We start from the raw sequence: 24,526 nt of genomic DNA, 5'->3' as shown, positions 1-24,526 counted from the left end.
TGCATTCAATTCCAGATGAACCCCCCCCCCAAAAAAAACTTAAAAAATATACCAAGACTATTGTGGATGCTGTTAAATCAGAACAAGAGGAGCTTTTGCATTTTAAGTTGTATTGTGTCAAGAGGGTGACGGCAGATGACTCAAGCTGGAAATAAGGAAATGAGGGGGTAGGTTAAAAGACATAAAAGTAAAATAATCATGAAAGCAGCAGCCTTCAACAACATGTACCAGGCATCGGAAAGATTGACAGGGAGTTGTTGTGGTTAGGGAGGCAGATTTATGCCTTGAAGGAACAAGCATGTGAGAGATGACAGCCGATTCTTGTTCTACCTTGCTGCTTTGAAGATGGCTGAAGAGTCGACACACTGTGATTGGTACATAACTTCCAACTATTTACAGAACCTTGCTTAAGTGTTCAACACTTAAACTTTCCCACACGTTGTCACTTTACAACCGCAAGGCTCAATGCATTTTGTTTGCGTTTTTTAACGTAAATAAAAACGCTTTACAACGTCTTTATAAATAAAAATCTTACGTGTGGCGTGCTTATAGAACCTCCATTCATGACACTTATATACTGTGACAAAGTGTGAAAAATCACGCCTTGTCTTTATGTTCCGCTCATATATTAGTTCTTGGCACACAAAAAAAACTTCACATATAAAAAAAAAAAAGGTTGCATTATTTCTACTAAAAGATCTATTGGTAGGATTAGGGCAGTCCTTAACAAATTCAGTACCAATGTCCAACTTGGCTGCAGGAAATGTATAATAAAAACTGCTATAATACAGTAGTACTGTAGATAAAAATAGACAAAGAGTCGTGCACTGTACATTAGAAAGGAGATGGCTTGTGCTGTGTATTCATATGGAATACATTCATGCAGCTAGTAAATGGCACTCAAATGGGCTCAGAGTGAGCTTCCCTCTGGGACATGCTAATCAAGTTCTGTCATACCACAAGGAATTGTAGAGATAAGGAAATCTAAAGATTTTTGATCTTGTACTTAATGTGGATGTTTTTTACATGCTACGGTACCAGTCTTACTCCTAAGGGAGTACTGCTTCTGTGTTGTAGCTGTACTAGTACTTTGTGTTTTGATATGTAAATTTATTCATTTTGCTTCTTTGTTGGATTCTATAAAGTAATGGTTAAAGACTGCATTCCTCTTTGTTCTTTTTGAAAGAAGATTGAGGTAACTAATGAAATGAGGACTTTTTGGGACTATAAGCACAACATTGCATACCATTTCAGACAATTCTAATTCCAATCAATTTGGGATGTTATGTAAATTCATGAGTTAAAACAGAATACAATGTTTTATTTACACTGTTACTCAACACTGACAGGAAATGAAAACCACCTAAGAAACACATCTTACTCGATTATTCTACAACAGTTTAAACATGTATTGGAGGGCAAGGCAAAACAGTTGGAACAAAAAACATGGCTTACTTTAAGGCAAACTCACTGAAACGTCTCTAAAAAGTGTTTCTCATTGGATGCTTCCATGAAGCTAGCACCCACACACATCACTGCTTTCTTGTGTGAGTGGGTGTTAGGACACGTTTTTTGATTCCTGTAAACAGAGTCATTTCACCAGAAAAAAACATCAATAAAATTCTTTGTACTAAGTTTCCTAGAAGCAGTCGGGTTGCTATTCCATCTATTTTTCGTCCGTGGCCAAAGTGCAGCTCTTAAGCAAGGAACATCCCTTTCTTCCCCAAAGTTGGATAACTACGCTGCCCTCTCGATTAGCCTCATGTCCTGAATAGCAACGACTATTTATCCAGGAACGCTCTCTGTGAAACATCTTGAAATAAGCTCTCTGTAACACCTTTAGGCAGGAGTAGAAAAGGAAATCATGAACATTGTCAGCCTGTCACGAGATCTGGTGAAGCTCTGCTGGCTCGTGAGCCTCTCCAAAGAGATCTTCTCACTTCACCCTCCAAGTGAAGGCCATATTAACTTTCTATGTGTATGTGTTCCCTCTAGTTGGACCAGTGCACACTACGGCGGACAGAACAGAAGCACTTCACTGTCAGTAAAGGCATAATTTCTTACGTTAACATTATTTATTTTACTTCCCCATGAGAGGGACTCAGAATGGACAAAGCAAGTGTATGAAGATTTTGATTTTTCTTTTTTTTCAGAACCTCGAACGTAATGAGCATTAAGGACATTATGACAAATCCTTATGATCACCTGTAATAGGTCACCGCATCTGGCTCGTGAGCACAAACCACTGAAATCTCTCTCTACGGGCAGAAGTTATCTATCAACGCGTAGGCGGATGTGTTCTTGTAAGCAAGCGAAAAGCCTTTTACAGGAGCATCAAGCCCTGTTTGGATTATTTTAGAGTGACAGTTAAACAGACTTCACTCAGCATGTATAGAACATATTTTTCTTAATGTATCGTCTGCTGTAAGCACTGAGTAAAATAAGAGTTTCTGTCATATGAGCTTTATAACCAAATAATGAGGAAAAAAGACTGAAACACATATACTGTATGTACAGAAATACAACATAATGACAAAGCATCATTGTAATAACTCACAGGATATGCTTTCAGTACCCACCCAACTTTTTTTATTTTTTTTAACATGGTCTCTGCTGAGTAAGTAAAACTTTCTGCATGTATCACCTTTTAAAACACTGGTCACAAGGTGTTGTGTGGAGAAACCATACAGTAAACATTACAGTGAACATTACACCAGACCTATAATTTAAGACGCACTAAATGAACGACCACGAATGTATGAAGAAAACATTAGCAGGGCAGATCCAGGTCCGCCAGACTTAATCTGTCAAGTAAGATCCGGAGGTCAATTGTGTCAAAGACTGATGTGATGACTAACATATGGAGGAGAGTAGATTTTTCTTTGTTGGTTGGAAGGAGCAGGTATGGACGAAGAGACAAGTGAGGTATTATCAAAGGGGAAATATTACCTCTTATATGACTGACGTTTTCTAAGAAAAAGGAAAGAAAATGTTCACAGTCAAAGTCAAATGAGATGGAAACTGAAGGTGGAGCAGGAGTAACAATGTCACTAATGGTGTGAAAAAGCACTTTAGGAATACCTCGGCTTTTAGTCAGAACGTTGGAGACGTCGGTAGCCCTAAGTTTTTTTTAGCAGAATTATTAAAAAGAGCCAAAAGATCTTCCGGATGATGTAGATGGACCTGCAAATTAATTTTCCTCCAAATGTTCATATTTTCAGCAAGAACTGTTTAAGGAGCAGATAGTGCCATTAATTTCAGGTGGGGGTTTAAAAACAAACAATGAACTCTGTTTTAACGGAGCAGTTCTGACTTGAATAGACACATTTACATCACTGAAAGTAGATGACAAGTTAAAAGCAACGCAGAATTTTTCCACAAATTATCATTTGTTTGATAAAGTGGAACATTAATTCATTCTACTTCTCTATATTTTATTTGCTTGTTTACTGTGTCTCTATATTGTTGAGGCCTCTCAATCACCATGGTGCTGAAATGTTCAGTACAAATACATTTGACTGGCAGTAGAAGAGTTTCAGGAGGTTCAGTCACAACCAGGGGGCCACAAATAACTCAATAATAATTAGAAAAAACAAATGTCCTCAGGACTGGCCAATTAATTTTCAAACCAAAAGTAAAAGCAAGGTCCACAGTGGGCCATTTGTTGTGATCGGGGCCTGAAACATGCAAAAGTATCAGAGCCTTCGTTAATATGAATATTAAAATCACGAGCAATATTTAGCCTGGGCATTTCCAGAGTAGAGTCCTTTAAAAATACATTCCTCGGACTGGGTCAGCTGTACACTACATCACCGTTAAATTGATCTTTTTCCTGTCAGGTTCATCATTTGAGCTTGACGGGTTGATAAAAGAAATAATGAAAAAATAAAACTGTGTAGTGTAGAAATGATTCATCATCCTGTTTTGCAGTAGATTAAGCAACATTCAGCAGGTGTAAAAGGGAAGGGAAAAAAAACCCTCACCAGATCTGACTGTGTGTTGGCGTGCATGTGTGTGTGTGTGTGTGTGTGTGTTTTTATCTTTGGGAGCGTTGGTGCTGTGGAGTGCACAGCAGTGTGAAAATGTTGGCCATCTATCTTCTCTCCTGTCCTGACCCCTCCAGCTGATGAAAGCCAGCTAAAAAAGTAGACGTTAGTCATGTAAAAGTGTTGTGTACCTGGAGGGGAGGTTGAGGGCAGGAGTCACCATCTCAGCATCATTTTTTTGTGCCCTGTTTTCACAAAGATAAGAATCAAAGTCTGGCTGCTACAGACAGTTTTTGTGGATGTCTGTGATAATTCATAAACATTTTTTTAAAAATCCCTGGTAGTCTGTGCTCTGAACTTCTTCGGCTTTAATTTTCAAGGTGCGTATGAGTGCAGTTGCTGATTATTATCTGATCAGACATGAATATAATAGTCCATAGTGTTGTCTGATAGTGTGGTGATCTCCCACAACCTGTCAGGGAGTGGTGTCCAATGTTCTGCAATATATGTCTGTCCTTTCATTCATCTAAGTTTTTACTTATGGTATTTATGGATCAGATTTGTTTGTAAAATAACTTTCTCCGGTGCTCAATTTGACTGGGGTCTGTGAAGTTTTAAGCCAAATCAAGATCTCAAATAATTCCTTAGCATTTTCCTGCCAAGTGGCAGATCACATTTTCCTCCTGCATTAAATTTCTACAACAGAGCACCACTAAAAGTACCAGAAAAATGTGTTACATTTCCTTTATGCTGTGTCTTTTGTACATTTTCCATAAAAATTAACATCCCACAGAAGAAAATGTAAATAAGATGCCGGTTATTTAAACACCATAACACATTTTCACGCAGTAGATGTTCATCAAAAGTTTTTATTTCTTTCAAAAAGCCTCGTAACATTTGCGGCTCTAAACAGGTTTTATTAAGTTGGACTGAGGACCAAATGGCTCTTTGGATTGTTACATTTGCAGACCTCTGCTTTAGAGTGAACATAAGGAAAAAGCTAAGAATGAGATTGTGTGCAGCAAACGCTGAAGGCGAGTTTGGTGTGAAATAAGGGATGACCCATGTGTCCATCTTTAGCTTCACGGTTAAGTAACATGGTGATCACTGTTGCTGGGGAATATATTTATTCTCAATAGGCCCTGGCATCCTTGTTAGTGTGTGTCATTAGAAAACTTTGGAAATACTATGTTTTCTGGAGGTCTTCCAGAAAACTAAAAATGACTAATTGTTCGTTATTTTAATAGAATATTGATAAAAAACAACTAGCTTTTACTGAGGGCTATATTGATAATAAAAAGGGCATGCACGGGGGTGGGGTAATATAAATATAGTATTATTATAGTTTTAGAGAAAGGAATATAGATGGGATTTACTTGCAGCATATCAAAAGGAGCAATCCTTTTGCTGTTGTTGCCATAGGAGGGTTTGTAAATAAAATAATAAAGATAAGTAGTAAATTGTATTAGAAATGGAACCAAAGCGTTACATGGGAATGTTTACTAAAATGTGTGTGTATGTATGTATGTGTGTGTGTGTATATATATATATATATAGGCAACTGGACTCAGAAAATCACATAGGATGAGAGGGGAAAGATAGAATAAGATGAAAAAATATGTGAGTTATAGCGACGCTGCAGCAGCTGTCCTTCAACATGGCCGGAAACGACCGTCGGCCGACTTCTCCTCCCTCAGTCGCTGGTCTGGTGAACGAGTGCGGACACTGATTTATAATCCACTTACCTCATCCCCTCCCTCCCCCGAGCACCCCCGCCGCCCCCACCATATCTCCCCCCCGACTCAGTTCATTTATGTCCTCAGCATGACAGTGTTGCTATGGCAACAGCATGCCAGTGCAGCGGGCAACTGTGAGCAAGTAATCAATGTTTTCTTGCCGCTGCATCACATGCCTACATTTCAGCCGCTGCCCAATAAGGAGAGCATTAAGAAGCCAAGTGTAGTGTGTCTTATTATGTTAGACAAATGTGTGACAGACGGAAGAAAAGCTGCACAAACCTCGGAGGCACGGTCAGACAGACGGAAGGATGACATTTACCAAGGACTGAATGCTTTCATTGGCTGTCAGTTGAGTTTGGTATTTAGCTCATCACTCGTTAATGTTACAAGCCGATGTATTTCAGCTGATTCTAATTTCGGACACAACGATATCGCAACAATTCAGCCTATACACCTCGACGGCAATCTGATCATTACTTTGGTGACTTTAATTCCAACCTGGAAAACTATTGTACTTATATTTTCATTGTTTTGAAGGACAGATTATAAAATTGCACTGCTAAAATCTTTAAAAAAAACCATTGTAAACAATGCTTGCCATCAGTGCGTTAACAATATCACTGCTCTTGTCTTGGCACTCAAACCCGAAAAAAACAGCTCTGCTGTACCTCATCACACCTACATAAAGCCTCTACAATTCATTGTTTTCTTGCCTGTTGCACTTTACACACTACACTGTTTATTGTCGCTACATAATTCCTTTTGGCACAGAAACTATTTTATAAACATAATTGTGGCTTTGCACGACAGTGGACATTAGAATGGTGGATATAAACAGTGGAGGACTGTAGGAGATGAGGTTTGGCTTGAAGGCTTATCTGAATTAATCTGACATCCTTCATGGACCAGTGGTCTGTGTTTGTTGAAAATCTATGCAGTCTAAATCTATAGACTGTTCAAATGCAGGATCCATCTTTTCTTGTAGATTAAAATGATATTTCTGAACTTTGGTGTATGAAGATCTTTTCTTTCTCTTTCCAAATTATTAATGAAGTAAGGTTCAGTCTAGTATTGTGAATGATATGGAAATGTCTCAATAAGGATTTTTTTTGTGTCTCTGATACACTACCCTGGCCATACCATTTTCCACTCAAATAGTTCATAAATATCAATGTACACTGAGCAGCTTTTTAAAGTCCATTTACCCTCCTGCAGTCTTATGTGATGGCGTCATTTAGACCCCACAGGTTTTTTTGGACCACTCTGACAGGGTCTCTCTTGTAACTTTACTTGACTCTAAAGAATTTGCTTCCAATATATCCCAGTACAATACAGTACCACCCAGAGGTCTGGACTTGAGTCATGTGACTTGGAATTGAATCATAAATTTACTTACTTCAGACTTGACTTGTTGAAGCACCAATTAGTTTAGGAGTTCAAATTGTCAAAACAGCATCAGCTCTGATTTTCTAAGATTTTTAAAGATCCCCTCCTCTTGCTGGTTGTTCTGGCAAAAAAATGCCTTTGAAAAATGTCCAAATAAGTTGTTAAAAGTGTAGGACTTCACTTTTGACTTGCAGGCCTTGACTTTGGATTCAACTTGGGCTCTTTATGTCTTTACTTGGAACTTGACTCAAGACTCGAGTGGAAAGACTTGGGACTTTGCAATGACTTTGTACCTTGTGTAGACAAAAGGTGTTGCTTAAAAGGTGAAATATGCATAAATTTTGAAGGGATATGTGAACATAGAGCTTGTGAGTTTTAGGTCTGGTTCACACGGCACAATTTAAGGTTTGTTGGCTGATTTTCCAACATTCTGTGAACACAGGAGCTGATAAAAGTACAACAGGTTCGATCGGTTCGTGTGTCCAGCCACACGACAGGAGCAACACACAACAAACAAATCGATTCCACTCACAAACATCCTGATTCCAGAAGAAAATCCAGTAAAACCCCCAACATACCATACGTGAATTTAGAATAATCAAACACGGATGATGATGTAGAAGCAGTAGTGAAAGTTTGTGGACTCATTTTAAGCGATAAAAGATGTAACAAAAAGAAAAGGCGTTTGATAAAAGACGACAGGAGCAGCCGCTCTATTTGCTGCACTATGATTTGGAGGTGAGTTATGTTTTTTCATAGTTAATATTTTTAACTGAATAAACATAACCACATATAATAAACGTATATAAAAATTGCCATTACATATTGTAATAAACATTTCCACATCTCACCTCCGATGTCCACCGGACTCTCAGTTTCCATGTCAGCTGTTTGGGATTCCTCTCCGTTCTTACGTCACCGTGCTTTCTGATTGGCTACCTGTCATATTCAACAGGCTGCGATTTCGCTCCCAGTCAGGGAAAACCCCCACAGGCTGAGATAATCGGGCCAAGACAATATATTGTGTTGAATATGCCCGATTCTGGATCGGGCATATTCGACCACACACTGCAGTGTCTGGTAACACAGCTCAAACTGCAGGACATTGTAAGATTGTCATAAAGGTAAAATCGGGGCAAAACAACAACAAAAAAAAGGCTTTAGCGGGAACACCGACATGCAGAAGCATTATCTGACAATTATCTGAGCATTATTACGATTACAGTAATAAAAAGGTTGGGGACCACTGATCTAGAGTATCGAACTGGATCACACTGTCCCTGCTTTACCCACAATGGAAAGCAGATAACATGGTCGGAGTTGGGTGATTCACACAGGTTAGCTAACAGGTTCTCAGAAAAAAGTCTCCATGACAAAGACAAATGCTAAAGCAAAACTAAAATATGAAATAACCCAAAGAAAAATATGAAAAGTACTTCATGTTCTCTGTTAAAAGGGAGTCTGTGATGCTGTGGGCCTGTTTCACTCCCAAATGCCCTTGAAACTGTGTTAATGCGAATATGGCGGCCTGGATTCACCCATACAAAGGAAAACAGGGTATTTGAAATTTAAATAAAGGGAGACTCTGGCAGGAAACTAAAAACTGGTAGTCATGGAGTCTTTCATCGGAATAATGGTGGGGATATGTTCTTTTTTTTTAACACCTGAATGGTAATGATATTTGATAGGTAAGGGCAAATGTACAATGAACAAAAGGAAAGACTGTAATATCGTATTTCATCATGGACATTTGCTTTATCTCTCATCAGTCAATCTTCTAGAGATGACTTAAAGCACTTCACAGAATAACTACTAAAGGACTGTGCAGAGGTACATTTCACATGCTAAGCCATTGTGTCTAATTGGAGAGTCCAAAGCAGTGAACCTTGCTATCATGCTTTGAATGAAATATTCTTATGTCTGCCTTCACTACTGTTAAGGACGTAGTGCTCCTGTACTAAGATTCAGAGTGAATTCCCGAGGCCAAATGCGTTTTTGTGCTAAAACTTGAAAAGCTAGTATTGCCCCTGCATTTTTAAATTAGATTTTGGTCTAATTTAAAGGTTTGAAAAAGTTTCTATTTCCAAGCTGCTTAGATTTTTTTTTTCCTTTCTGTTCATGTGCTTTGAAGCCAGACAAAGTTCTGGAGTAAAGCGTGTGCTCCTCCCCCACGTGTTCCTGTGCATTGCTTTATCAAAACTGCTGTTTCAATCTTCCTTTGTTTACAGGAAATACAAATGCGTCCAGAAATATTGTTGCTCCTAAGAATGGGAGTGTTTAAGTATAGAAACCAAAGGATTTCTTTGTATTCACAAGAAAACAAGCAGCTTGGCTGGCAGAGGTGACAGTGTGAATAATTAACAAGTCTTTGTTTTTCAAAGATAACATTATTTAACAATTTAATTTATTTTATTTTGCGCTTTGTTTCCCGGTATGTTAAATATGGGGAAACACTGGTATTTTTTCTCGAATTTAACAATTCCTCAAAATATATCACATAATATCCATGATCAGATGTTGTTGGGTTTTTTTCTGATTTTGTATTTAATCAAGATTCGAGACAGAGAGAGATCATGAAAATAAAAGTATCCAACTTCTGTTGGCCAGTGGGGCCCGACTAAACTGGATTCGGAGTCCATTCTTGAACGCGACGACCCCAAGTCCTCCACAGACAGGCAACTGAGAGCCCCGCTCCAACCAGATTTAACTTCTGTCTTCATATCTGCTGCTGAGAGGCAAAGAGGTTAGAGCAGAGTGAGAAAGAGTGAAAGATGGAGTGGGTCTGTCTATCCAGTGGCTTATAAAAAGTCCATTATGGTGCACTTCTATCAGTTTGGACTCTCCCAGACGGACCCTGGAGTAAATGGACAGCAACCAGAGAGCTATAAGCTCAGATTTGATATACGGTTGAGAAATAGCTCGGTGTGTGCGGTTGTCTGATCGTATGTGTTCAGAGAGTTTGCATTCACACTACTCATACACACTGCATTTGTTTTTTGCCACCTCATAGCACTTTCTAAATTTATGTATATATAATATTACAAAATGTGGACTTCCATGACACTTACACACAAAAAAGAACAGCCATGCATAATCTTCCCTGCAGACTTAAATCCCAAAAGACTCCTTCTTTATACAAGCTCAAAACAGTTATTAGCTATATTTTATTTTGTGTGATATCATGTGTATCACAGGGTATATGTGTCCAGCTCATATATATTCAAGCTGTGGCGCTTGGGTCGTGTATCGGTTTGGATTTATGCTGTTTTTGATTTTGCTTTTCGAAGGTCTCCCCTTCTCTCAACACCGTGATGAAGTTGAAAGCACTGTGGAGAATGGAAGGCGGGCAAGAATGCTTTTAGAAACGCTGTGATTTTCAGCAATGAACTTCAACAAACTGAAAATAACCAGTGATTATTAACGAAAGACCCAGCAAACTATTAAATTTCGAGGAATGATTTCTGCTCTTTCTGCACAACTGTAAATCGAGGGTTAGAGCAGCAGAGTGATTTATTTTCGTTTCCATTTTTCATTTGTTTTTGATTAACATGGTTGCTTTTGATGAAGGTCATCTGGCAAAAAGGAAAAGTGCAAAATAAAATATTTGGACTTGAAAATTGTTGATCTGTCACACCATGTACACTAAAAGAACAACATCTACTCCGTCATTATTCATAGGTAATAACAAATTGATATTTTAAATAAAAATGCGAAATTATATGTTTCCTAAAATGTAGAAATAATAAAAAAATGGTAATTTTAAAATCCACCTGGCCTAATAGTTCTGAATTCGTCACTGTCAATCACTATAACGTTTTGATTTCAGTGCAAATTTATGGAATGATTTGTGGAGTTAATATCTGTAAATAGGATATTTACAGATATCCTATTTACAATAGGATATTGTAATAAAATAAAAAGTTTCCAAATGTATTCTTATGGACACATATTGAATAAAATACACAGTGTTACTGCATATTTCATTTCTGTTTGTGTTCATTTGTATGATTTTGACATATATATTGAAGTGCATTAGCTCATAAATATCATGTTATGGCTTACACAATAATTGGAAACATGGATATTTTTTTTTGTAGTAGAGCCTCTGCTAAGTGGCATCCATATCACAATACCAAGGCAACACTTACAGCTGACCAAAATCATAAAGTACATACATAAATAAAACCTGTATCACTAGTGTCTAATAGAACGATAACTTCTGCTGTCCACTTGAAAATACTGGAGGAGAATTGAACTTTGACTATGCAGCAGGACGACAACCCAAAACAATTACTTTTTGAGACAAGACCAGGTTGGTTTAGGTGACTTTTTGTCCTTAATAAAAAAATAATAATTTGAAAACTTCATTTTATTTTTTGCTAGGCTATCTTTGATATTAACATTAGTGAAAAGAAAAGCAAAAATAGCAGTGAAAAGTGGAAAATATACCCCTTTTTTCACGGCTTTGTCTCTTTAAATCTGACCTACATTCTTTCTTTTTTTTTTTTAAGACTATAAAATTAGATTAAAGTCTTCTCCAAAAGTATCGGAAAACAGATTTGCGATTGCACCCTGCCAAGTGGAAACGCACTTCAGTAATAACTTACAGTCTGTTTACTGACACCCTTGAATTACCGGAGGAGCACTTGAGAGTCATTTAAAGATTCTGTGCCCAAGCTGAAGAGACATATTTAGCCAGAAAACACCCACATTATTACATTAACTCCTAGTCCTTAATTCAATGCAACCACATCAATAGCTCAATTCCCAGACGATTACCAGAATAGGGGGTTAAAGGAAACAGGATTAGAGGTGCTTGATTTAATTACAGCTCTTTTAGCATCAAGCTTGCTTCTTTAAAACACCTGTATTAAGGCAGATTCATAATTCATATGTTGAGCTCACCCAGATTTGCATTCACTTCAACATATTAATAGGTTCTTTCAATCAACTTAGTGCCTTCAGCTTAAGAGGATGTGATCACTTCATTTCTTACAGCAGAAATACTTTTTCTTTTTTTTTGTTGCTTTTACTTCAGTCATACTCCGGTTGGCTTTGACAAAGTTATTACCACACTCCAAGCAATACATCCCAAGGATAAACTCCCCTTGAGATTGTAGGAAAAAAAAAAAAAAAGTCTGAAGTGCATAAAGTAGGCTTACGAGGGGGCAGGACAGCTTGATGAAGTGCGTGATGATGTGTCCATTAAAGTGCAGGCCAGAACATTAAACAGTATGGTGGAGTTTGTGAAAGGTCAACGCTCAAACGGGTTTGTAAATATTGATCTCCCATTTCGGTCGTCGTGAACTCTGCTCTGGCGTCCATCTAAATCCTCCTCTGTGCAGCGAAGACAAAGAGAGACAAACAATGGGAAAAGGAAAACAATAAGACGGAGAAGTAGCTCTCGCGGGTCATTTTATGTGAGACATTACTTGCCAGCGCTGCTTCACTGAACTCTTTTCTCTCCTGAGCGACAAGGGTTTGCACCTTAAAACAAAGTAAAAATGCACTTAGCAGCTTCATGAACAAAAACACTAATGAATAAAAAACTATCTTTACTGAAAAGATTGAACATTGAGGAAGATGGGAAAGCAGGGAGTACAAAAAATCTTCAAAGCGCACCGTTGTAGAATTGCAGTACATTTTTGGGAATAAGATTATTGTATTTGTTTAATGTTTTTTTTTTTTAATATTCCCCATTTTGTGCTATTATGTTGAATTCAAAGGCTCAATTCAATTTAAACCCTTTTGTCAGTTTTAAATATACAGGGCATATACGACACAAGTTATGGTATGTTAGTTTATAGGATATTTTTCTGTCTTATTAAATAACTAAAACTGGTAGATGATGACCTTTCAAAATCTCAATAAAAACAGCTGGTTCCAATAAACCTAAACAAAAAAAAAGAAATATAGTCACTGAGAGACACATATTTGTCTTTTAATTAGTAAAAACTGCCAAAAAGTGTGTAAAATAGAAAGAACCCACGCATGCACAGGGAGAACATGCAAATTCCATGCAGAATCGAGGATGTGAATCGAGGTCCCGGGAATCGAACCCAGGACCTTCTTGCTGTGAGGCAACAGAGCTACCAACTGCGCCACTGTGCAGCCCGGTTGACAGACTTGTAGAGTGAAATTACAACAACCACTTCTATTTAATATCTTTACGAGCAAAACTACTACATATGTTCTTGAGTGTTAATTTGCAGATCATTGCTGTAGTTTTTCAGTCATCTATGTCTTCTTCCTTAGTTCATCCTCTTAATCTATGTTGATGCTAAACATTTTGATTGCCAATCATTTATGCGCTGTGTAGTGTGGATCATGTACCCCAGAGATTGAGCCGTTTGTCTTTGCTTCTCTTTTTGTGTTTGTTTGTTTTTATGAATATAACTTATGCTAAATGTCCCACTGGCAAGAAGCAGCAAACTGAAGAAGATCTACCCAATCAAGGATTGTTTCCCCTGCTGTGGGAGTTGATTAAGTCTTGTGCTGGTGAAGCTAAGCCTACAAATCAATTTGCACCTCACACAACGGCCTTGGCTCATGCAACTATATGTTCGTACCGACTGAGATAAAACAGACTTCTGCACTATTTACTATACTTTTCAGGAAGCGTATTCCCTCCATACATGCTCAACACTTGCGTCATGTTTCTAAAATAACCGGCCAAAGTTCAGCCATGGTTATTCAGCCTGTTTATTTATTTGAGTGTTTGAATTTTGAAGTTTTACATCATTTTGTGTTTGATGCAGAGCAGCATCACAGTGCCGCTGTGCCTTTTATGTTGTTTTTCAAAGTCGAGGAGTTCTTCAAAATTACCTTTTCTCTGGTTTTCGGTAATTATGAAGATTTGACATTTCGTTTTTCTAAGTCTGAATGCTATGCGTCAAACTGCATCAGCACGCCCGATTAATTTTCTTCTATGAGGAGCAAGCCAAGGAAATGTAGGCGTTTGTATTTTTTATTTTGCCAAGTCGTGATTTGGATGTACCGAAACTTGCCTATTTTGACCTCAGTGAATGTGCAAAAATGGAAGTGGAGGATGCCGAGCTCCTATTCACCAAAGCATTAAAACTATTATTGGGTTCCAGTACACGTTAACCTATTTTAGTACATACAAAACACTATTACACACCTGTAGTACCTGATCAATACATAAAAAATGTGCTCAAAAAGCACATTTTGAGCTTAAGAAAAACTCGAGATTAATAGCTTCTCCCTCTTGCTTGTTTCAGACCCCTACGATGACGACCTGAAGGTGAAGACGCAAAGGCCACGATCAGCTGACCTGCCAGGTGTGTTTCAGGCACAAACAGGTGAGTGTTAGGAGTGTGAGGTAGACTTCGCTTCCTGGAGCAAATGAAGAACAACTTGACCTCCGAAAGTTGTCGTGTACCTGAAAAGTTTCAGTTCTAAATTACAGACCCATTCAAAAACTCTGAATATTTTTTAAACCCATTTGTTTTAGGAACTTTATCACCAAGTGAAAGATTCTTCAAAGCCTTTATTTTGGTTATTTATGGTGATTTTCCATTTACAGCTAATGAGAACATTAGCATATTAACATTAGAATACTACATCAGTCCATATTTAAAAAAGAGAAATGTATGCTTAATGAAAAGTATGTTTAATACAATGCATTTCTTACTCAGCTCCTCCAGACTAGCGTCAGCAGCAATTAGCAAGCTTATCATATGAACTACTTCTCACGTCAATGGAGGACCACTGTTGTGATGACATCAGAAAGTGTAGCAGCTTTTTGAAGGCAAAGGCTAGTTTTAATTCATCAAATTCTTTTAAGTTATGTTTGATTTAAATAGAGCATTTGTATAACAACTGAAGTTTGCATAGTTACTTTATTGTGCTAGAAAATGACACTAAGTGACAGGAAAATGCATAATACTTCCCACTTAGCAACTGTGTGTCATTTTTCTTCCACTTCTCATTTGGGCACAAATTTATGTTGGTATATTGGATACCATCCCAATGAATTACACTATAGCTTGTAGTTATTACAAAATATTGAACATTTCAAGATGTTTGAATACATTTGCAAGGCACTGTATGTAGTTTATGTTGAGAATTCTAGCATTTAAAGAAAGAATAACGCTTTCTATCTTAAAGAATCCAATACTTACCTGGACTAGGATTCATGGAGACAATCATTTCAAAAAGCTACCGCTGTGCTGAGGAAGGAGAGCCTACGGAGAGGGAAACCCCCGTTTGCGTCTTGTCCTTCTCCCCTCCTGCTCTTCCTTGCTTCTCCCCTCTCTTCCTTTCCTCCAGGCACGTGTGATGAGCTTAAGCCCTGACTCACGGCATGTTAATGAAGATGTAATGCGATTAACGGACATGCAATTAATTCGATTTCCTCCTCTGCCGCGTGATGACGCTCCGATCAAAGGACACAAAGCTCATAAACAATTTAAAAGAGGGGGGAATTTACAGTTGTGTTCAATTGTTGATTTCAAGGGCATAACTGAGTGGGAACAATGGGAGCCTCGCCACAGCTGGCTGGAGAATTGCACATCAAGGGCGAACACTCGGACTTGTATGGGTGCTAAAGATGTTTTTCTATGAATTAAGATTCTTTTGTTTTTTTATCCTTCAGACTGCTCATATAGGATTTATTTTCCTCGACAGGCTTATCTGCAGTGACGACCTATATCTTTTTGTTTTTTTATGATAATATTAGTATTTTTCTTCAGACTGGGATCCAGCAACAATGCTAACAGACTCCATAGGAATCCAGGTTGTGTCGTCCATTTGTTTAGTTTTTTTCAGAAGTCAAATCGTGTTTTAGTGGGATTGTCAATGTGATGGGTAACAAGTAAAAGAAAAATGCCGGTGGAAATAATCTAGATTTTAAAATATAACATGTAGGGCTGTCAAAGCTAAAGCGTTAACCACAAAACTAAAATTGTATTTAACCTTGTTTGTTTTTTTGTTTTTTTTACACACAATTAAAGCACAGGTGTTCATACTTCATGTTCCGTGCTGTAGTCTGAATATTATTCCTGCTCTGTTTCAGTTGTTTCTCTATGGGTCCGATATGCCATTAGTTAAAATGTCATTTCTGAAAACATCTCCACTCTCTCTCTCTCTCTCCCCTGCTGTCCACATCTTCTACTCTTCTGCTCTACTCTGTAGATGGTGCTCACAGTTGACAGGGAAAAGAAATGGGAAGATACCTAAAATTATTTTACTGTTGTTGACAAAACAACATGGCAAAACATCATTTGCTTCCTTAATGGATCGGTTATTTTTTATCCATTACTGAAGCAACACTAAGCCTCTATGAACCAATGAAAAAACATGAAAATGATTAAATACAAAATCATCGGACACAAGAAATAGTCCCAGGTTATGCCTGCTATGTCTGTCCTGAATCAAAAATGATGTAAATAAGCTCTGCAGACTTTTATGATTTTTGGTTTCAATAAGCTCTTTCTAATAAATCTTCCTCAGGAAAACTGCCATGACTTCTTGGATCAGTTTCCTCTGTAAAGTCAGATTTTTTTTTTCTTATTTTTAGGAGCCCACATCAAACAAATACAAAATGTGAACACAGCACAACAATAAGATGTATTTTTTGCACTGTTCTTTGTTTCCTTTTTGTAATCCCATTTAAAATCTGTTTTTTTTCATCATTCGTGTTGTTTCAATGCTCATAGGAATATTATGAACATATTCAAAGGTTTCTTAGAAATCTGTAATTAATCACAAACTATGGACAACATGTGATTTATCACAATAAAGTATTGCAATTGATTGACAGCCCCTGTTACAGAGTGGGTGTTAAGCAAGTGAGATAAATAGCCTGACTAAAGGAAACAATTTTTTTTGCTGCAGTCATATAATGTTAAACTTAATAGTATCATGAGCATAAAATTGAAGAAAAAAAATCTTTATTTCTTCTTAAAAAATGCACTATACCTAGGCCTGCCACAATAGCAAATTTTGCTGAACGATTAATTGTCTCAAAAATTATTGCGATAAACGATAATATTGTCTGAAGACCTTTTTACACTGAAAATGATGTAATAATTCATGCGATTTCTTGCCAAAGATAGATACACTTTATTTTCAAAAGAGCACTAAACACTGGAACTGATAAACAAAATAAACAAAACAACCAAAAACAAAAATAAAATGGATTCTCAGTCTCCATTAACAAAAAATGTACTGGAAAAAAAACTAAACAACCTAAAGCCAAAGTGGAAATAAATACTGCATTCAACCAAAAGAGTGCAGATTTAAATCAGGGTTTTCCCTGACTGGGAGCTTTAACTCCACCTGTTGAATGTGACAGGTAGCCAATCAGAAAGCTCCGATTCTCCTCCTCGCTTTCTGAGGGGAAATTATGGAGGGGAATCCCAAACAGCTGACACGGCGCAACCCGAAGTCCAGCGGACATTGGAGATGATATGTGGAAACAACATTAATGTTTATTCAACATGCAAAGAATATAGAAATGACAAGAGGAGGAGTTGGAGCGAAATTGCTACCACAGTTAATAAACCTGGTAACTTTTCAGCTGTTCTTTGTTAACGACGTAAATAGGTTCTAATGATTTTCATTCAGTCAGGACTTTACTCTGACACTAGCCACATGCATTGCAGGTAGATTGTAGTAAAGCATTGATTAATACCTGGTTTTAAAATTAGTTCATTGGACTTGTAGCCATTATTTTGTGCCCATTGTTGGACACCACACGGCAGGAACGAACCCGATCTAACTGATATACCTAGGATTTCTGTCGGCTAATGTGTGATCTGTCAGGTTTTGAAAATGGGCCGACAATCGGCCGACAGCTCGTGTGCGCTGGGCTTTACACTAAGTAAAATGAGGAAGGGAGGGTCAGTGGAGAGCACCGGAGTTGAGCCTTTTTTCATTCAGTGTCTTTAGCTGAAAGAGAAAAAGGTCGGAAGAGACCATAATGCCGATTATTAAAATGACGTCATACGATTAATTGATTTACCGTTTATCGCGACAGGCCTGACTATACCCAATATTTTCACCACATTTCTTCTTTTTCTATAAAATCTCATAGCCTTTTGATCAAACAATTTCCAGTACTCTCTTGTGAATGCAAGGTCTCTTTTCCACTTAAGGAACATCTGTTTCTTGGCTTTTCTATTCCTCAGCCACTTGTCTAAGTAACACCAAGCCCCTGAGAATATTGGACATGTTCTTCTGTTCTTGAGCTTTATTACTCAGATGGATGCCATTTGACAGAAATGCAGGCGTTTTATTGCTTTTGACTTTGCCTCTATGTGATAGTTTTCTCTATACTTTGGGAGATATATAAAGGTAACGTAGTCATATTTAGTAACTAAGAGATAAATTTAGTAACATTGTTTATTAAGGAGAGTAGCATATTACCAAACAAGAATGACACACACAAACCAATATTTTGAAGTTGCAAAGTTAAGACTTTTGTGAGATTTTTATCTTGGAATGAGAGGTTTGTGGCTACTGGAATATTAGATTTTAATATGGACTATAGAACATTATTGTAACTTTTTTTTCTTTATACTTGCTCCAGTACTCCTAACAACATCTTCAAAATGAATTCCGCACTTTAATCCACTAATAAGAGTACACCCTACCATCCAAGCATATTTTTGCCAAATAGAAATGGAAAATATGGCACTCCCTTTGATCTAAACGTGAAATTTTGGTTAAAAAGTGAAACATAAAAAAAATGTCCAAATGAAGACTTGGGGTCATTGAAAAAAAAAAAAAAAAAACAAACAACCAAAATGCAAAGGATCGTCTTTCAACCTAAATATCTCCCTCCTTAGGTGATCCGGCAGCAGAGGAGTGGTCGCCGTGGAGTGTGTGTTCTCTGACTTGTGGGCAAGGCTGGCAAGTGAGGACGCGGTCCTGTGTCTCCTCTCCTTATGGCACGCTTTGCAGTGGTGCTCTGCGGGAAACGCGCATGTGCAACAACACAGTTTCCTGTCCTGGTGAACCTGGAATTATAAGTACAGGTACGGCAAACAAACATCTTGGCTGCATTCTATAAAAGCCCCGTTGGAACCTAATGGGTTTTTTGTGCTTTTTCTTTGCATTTTCTTAATTAGTACATTTCCTGACATTATACAGTGCTCTTACTTTGAGAAATCCTCCTGTTACCTGCTGAAAATGTTGATCAAGCTAGAAATGCACCCAATAATGGTTAAAAGGTAAACTTATTGACGTTCAAACCCTTTTTAGTTTAGTTTGTTGGGAAGTTCAAACATATGGAGACTGACTGCTTAACATTACGTCGACTGCTCCAATAGACCTAGCACTTCTCTGAAGTACACAGTGCATTGCCCCTAAATTTAGAGATAGTCCTCAGCACTTTCACTCTAAACATAGCTCTCATTTTCTATTATTTCAATAACAGCCAAATTGGCCACCCATACATAGACGAGAATCGTTGATTGGTGACAGACTGATTGCATAAACCTCCGTGATAAGTCCTTAAAACATTCAAAAATGCAACAGCAGCTACTTTCTTTGTTTGAGTTTAGGTGTAATCAGTTTCATTTTAGATAGACTAACAGCACTAATAACGAGGTCAATTCTGCTTCTCTTTGATTACCAGCATACATTGATTTTTGTTAGATGAAAGGCCGAAGGGCTTCCAGTCCGGCACTTCCTTGATTGGGCTGATTGCTGTTGAAACTTAGATCTTGATGAGGTTGCAGAGTAACCTTTGTTGTTTTACCATACTTGCATTTTTCTCTCCAGTGTTGTTAGTCATGCGTTCCCCTTTGACAATCTTGTCTATTTGATTGTTACGCAAAAATCTAACTTGTTCCCATATCTTGACTTCACCCCTCAGTGTTGAGAAACTGCAACTTAAGGTAAAGTTTTTAAATTTCTTGGGGAATCAAAAGGTAGTGGACAAATACCTAAAAGGAAAATAATTTAACAACTTAATTGTATTTTTCTGATTATTTCAGTATTTGCTGCTTTTGACATTTTTAAAACAAATTATGATCTTTTCAGTGTGCTACATATTGCTTGCAATATTCTGAATACCAAAAGCATTGTGTACATACAAAGACTGAAATTGATCTGTTTCCTAATTCTAGATGAGCTTCATTTTGGCAGAGCAGGTTTCCTTGCGTTTTTGTTTGGGTTTTCAAGACGTCTTATCTTTGCACCATTTGAAGTTTCACATAGGATTCAAGTGTTGAGTGTTTACTGATCCAGTACTCCTCCCCATGAAAAGCGAAAGGGAAAATTTGCCTTCCTTGTCAGTGCATATGCTAATCTTGTCTTTATGCAAATTTACCAGGCCGATTTGTATGTCTAAGCACCTCATTTTCCATTCCGTGTCGATAGTAATATCCTCAGCTGCTCCTTTGATGGGATATTGGTTGCTGTGTTATGTTCCGTTTATTATTTCATTTTGCCCTCGGTTCCTCTGATGTTTTCTGACACGGTTGTGGAGGGCTTTATTGGCACTCATGGGACTGCCAGAATAGGATTGCACCAATATTAAGTAAGTAGGATTGTTGGGATGATATCAAAAGCGCTCAGTGAACTTGCATTTGACTTTTTCTACTGTCCCCAAAAGTGTTTGGAATTAATTTCTGCATTTGTTTATCTATTCAGGGCTGACAACAAAATGCTCTCGAAAGAGGCATAAATATACATGGAATGTATACAGATGCAAACTAATTAAGAATGTAGGTACCTACATTTTAGCTTGCGGAGAATGTCAGTGGCAGTTAAAGACAGAGGTGGGGACTCGAGTCACATGACTTGGACTCGAGTCAGACTCGAGTCGTTAAAATCACGACTTGAGACTTGACTTGAAAAAATGCTCAAAGACTCGGACTTGACTTTGACTTTCATGCCATTGACTTGGGACTTGACTCGACTTGAAGCTGTTTACTTGAAAAGACTTGATATTTTTTACTCAAAGTCTTAAAATTTAAAACACATTATTTATAAAGTGGCGTCATTAATTAATGTCACTCATTCCGTATCAATATGCGCAGACCGTCACTATGGTTTTCCTCTCTCCTTATGTATGTATGTGTACGTAGCTGCAGCACAACCAATCAAATTAACAGGATTTGGACGTTTAAAAAAACGCGGCAAAGCTACAGAGCTCAGGGAACGAAATACGAAATAACCGCTCGAATATGCTTCCGCGAGTAATTTCTTTTGGCTACGTAGGTTATGAACTTTCGACTAAAAAACGAACTGCAACTTGTAAAACATGCAAGAAGAGAATATCGGATGGAGATGCCACGACGTCCAACTTTGTCCGGCATTTGAAGCTTCACAAAGATCGGTAGGTGGCGCTTTTCTTTTGCTGTAAGATAGCTGACTTTAGCTAACTTCGTGTTAGCATGTGTACTCCGGGTTAAATTGGTGATTATTTACCATAAATCCGGTCCTTCAAATGCCTCCACAAATAATGTGCACCGTGTTAGCTCAGGAAGCCGGTGGATAGTGAGCGGGGCTCCGGAACAGAAAGCAGATTCTGGACCTGAACACAGGGAACAGAGTCTCTCTGTCCCATCATGATGATGAGCCGGGTCTAGTATCATCTAAGGATGGTTGGTGTATTTGAAGACATCTACGTTGGGAAATTATATTGACAATATATTGTTTTGACAGGTCAGAGAAAAGAGGAAAAAACTGCTGTTATGGTTCTTTGTATTGTGCTGTGGAAATGTCAGCATTTTCGTCTTTTTTTATTGAATATCAAGTTTAACAGAACTGGGCAATAAAGTGGTCCAATTTAAAAATGTTTTTTATACTTTGTGTTCAGCTACACATGTTCTATCATTTGAGATAAATACATATTTTAAAACGAACAAATGGTCTATTATTGGAATTTTATGTATAATTGCAAATTAAAAAAAAAATAAAATAAAAACGACTCGAAATGACTTGAAATTAAAGGTTCCTGACTTGAGACTTGACTCGACTTTTGCCTGTCTTTACTTGAGACTTGACTCGGACTTGAGGACAAAGACTTGAGACTTACTTGAGACTTGCAACACAGTGACTTGGTCACACCTCTGGTTAAAGATACAGGAGATATACAGTACATAGCTTTGTTCCCAGGCTGATGAGGCTTTAGGGCTCCGCAAGGCAAAATCAAATTAACCTAGTTGTCTAACTTATTTACATAGCCAGTTAAAAGTGAGGGGGTGTATGCATTGGGTAGACATTTTAAGAAAAACATGGGTGAATACCTTGATAAGCTAATGAAATAGAAGGCAATATCTGATGCTGTTTCAGGAGTCCTGCACAGCAAATGCGATATTTCAGTTTTGTAAGGAGTCTGGAATGCTTTTAATCACGTGTAGGTCACCGAAAAGCTCCAGATTTGTCAAATCTGAACTGGATTATTGTCTGAGATGTATGAAAACTTTATTCTACAAGAGAAAATGGATAAAAAGAGGGGGTTTTGGTGCTTTTTTTGAAGATTGCGGTAAGCATAAAAATCACCATCTGTGGACTGGTCAGACCGGGACTGCAGTATTCTAGACTTGATTACAGATTCTTAAAGAACCTTTTGCCCACTTTTGCCCACAAAATATTGAACCCACTGGTTCAATATTTTCACAAGTATTGCTACTGACCGCAGGCAAGAGCAAATAAGAACTCTGCGCTTTTTGATTTTGTTTTGTTTGTTTGTTTTTTTTTATACTGAAATGTTGTTTTCCAAATGTTAACCAAGTAATATGATATAACCAAGCAACTCCATACCAAAACTTAGACAACAACTGATGAAATTCCAACTAGAGGATAGAAATACAAAGCTTAAACTGAAAGGAAACAAAGTCATTATTATTCAGCAATTTAAAATAACTAGTAGCTTTTATCAGGGTAATAATAAGGACTAGTTATACTATTATAGTGTGTATTTCCTGCTCTGAAAACATTAAAAATCTTTGAAAACAGTTGTGATTGTAGTCTTTTGATTGTAGTAGTTTGTTGAGATGTGGAGAGATTGTTACCCCTTCTCCCAAAAGTATTGTGAGAGTAAGTACTATTTATTGTCTGCAGAAGTGTGCAAACATTAAGGAAAAGTACTTTGGACAAAAAAAAAGTCAATGGAGTGGAAAATACACATTTTCTTCTCTCAGCCTTTCATGGGGAAAAACTTCTAAATTAATGGGCTGCTGATGATAAGTTTTAAGTAATAGTCTCTCTTGACAAAAGAAACTCGGCAGTAATTGGTTTGGCAAATTAACTTTTTTTTTTTCTTTCTCTTTTTTTAGCGAGTGTGATTGAGTACACGGTTTACATGGCCCAAAGCATGCAAGTGGGGTAGTATTTCAGCTCACATTGTATTACGCTACAGCTCATTTACCATAGATCCAGTGGCATTTAAAACATTGGTGCAGCAATAGCATATCATGAATACAGTCCATTTGGGTCAGTGCACAGTCAAATGGTATAACGCCACACTTCTAGTAATCATCCCAGCAATGGGCCGAGAGTGCAGCCAAGGATGCAACAATGAACTCATTACAGATTTATGGTTGCATGCAAATGTATATACAGGAGCATTGACACGTTAAAAGTATATTATTGCCTTTTCCCCTCGAAAATAGTGGAACAAAAATATCCAGTCGTGGTGTTAATCTGCTGTAAGAATATAATGACTGTCTAATTACGGTATGCTCATCTTAAAGTTAGGTAAGAGAGGGAAAAGAACGTTATCATTTTCCTGAGATGTAAATTAGTGATCATACTTAACAGCTGCTGTACAAGCGGGATATGGACTATTGTTATACATCGGTTATGATTAACCTTTATTTTCTGTGTGTATATGTACGGAAATTAATGGATATATATATATATCTCCATTAATTTGTCCTTAGTGGGGTCGGGAGGGTTGCTGATGCCTATCTCCAGCAAGACATTTCAGGTGAGAGGCGGGGTACACCCTGTACAGGTCAGCAGTCTGTCGCAGGGCAACACAGAGACAGAGAGGACAAACAACCATGCACACGCCCGCACACCCCCACACACACTTTAGATAGACCAATTTACCTGACAGTCATGTTTTTGGACTGTGGGAGGAAGCCGGAGTACTCGGAGAGAACCCACCATGCACACGGAGAACATGCAAATTCCATGCAGAAAGACCCCGGGCCGGGAATCAAACCCAGGACCTTCTTGCTGCAAGGCAAGAAGGTGCTACTAACTGCGCCAGTTGGTAGCACATAATGTTGACCATTATCATAACAAAGGTTTTAAAATAGTGTGAATGTAAGTTTCAGTTGGTTTAGAATATTTATTTTGATTTTCTCTTCAAGCTATCTCAGACAGACTTCGAAGTGTGCTTTGAAATATTGTCAGGCTGCATTATTCAAGTTCTCACGAGCTTCTCGGGACAAACTGATGCCTTAAATTCATGCTTCCGTCGAATAC

General features: G+C 37.8%; 1 protein-coding gene across 12 annotated transcripts in view; it reads left to right on the top strand.

The window, feature by feature from the left end:
- adgrb2 (adhesion G protein-coupled receptor B2) overlaps positions 1 to 24,526 on the top strand; it is a 262,213-nt gene that overhangs the window by 100,964 nt on the left and 136,723 nt on the right. For 11 of the 12 annotated variants that reach the window (XM_023345457.1, XM_023345455.1, XM_023345453.1 and 8 more), the window contains exons 3-4: positions 14,353 to 14,433; positions 18,925 to 19,113. In XM_023345457.1, the coding sequence (XP_023201225.1) occupies positions 14,353 to 14,433; positions 18,925 to 19,113 (270 nt within the window). The remainder of the gene's footprint in view (positions 1 to 14,352; positions 14,434 to 18,924; positions 19,114 to 24,526) is intronic. The other variant, XM_023345456.1, reaches the window with a different exon arrangement.

This window comes from Xiphophorus maculatus, chromosome 13, assembly GCF_002775205.1.
Source record: "Xiphophorus maculatus strain JP 163 A chromosome 13, X_maculatus-5.0-male, whole genome shotgun sequence".
In the NCBI taxonomy this organism is placed as follows: domain Eukaryota; kingdom Metazoa; phylum Chordata; class Actinopteri; order Cyprinodontiformes; family Poeciliidae; genus Xiphophorus; species Xiphophorus maculatus.
The sequence above is the reverse complement of the archived record's forward strand: the minus strand, read 5'-3'. Positions and strand labels throughout refer to the sequence as shown.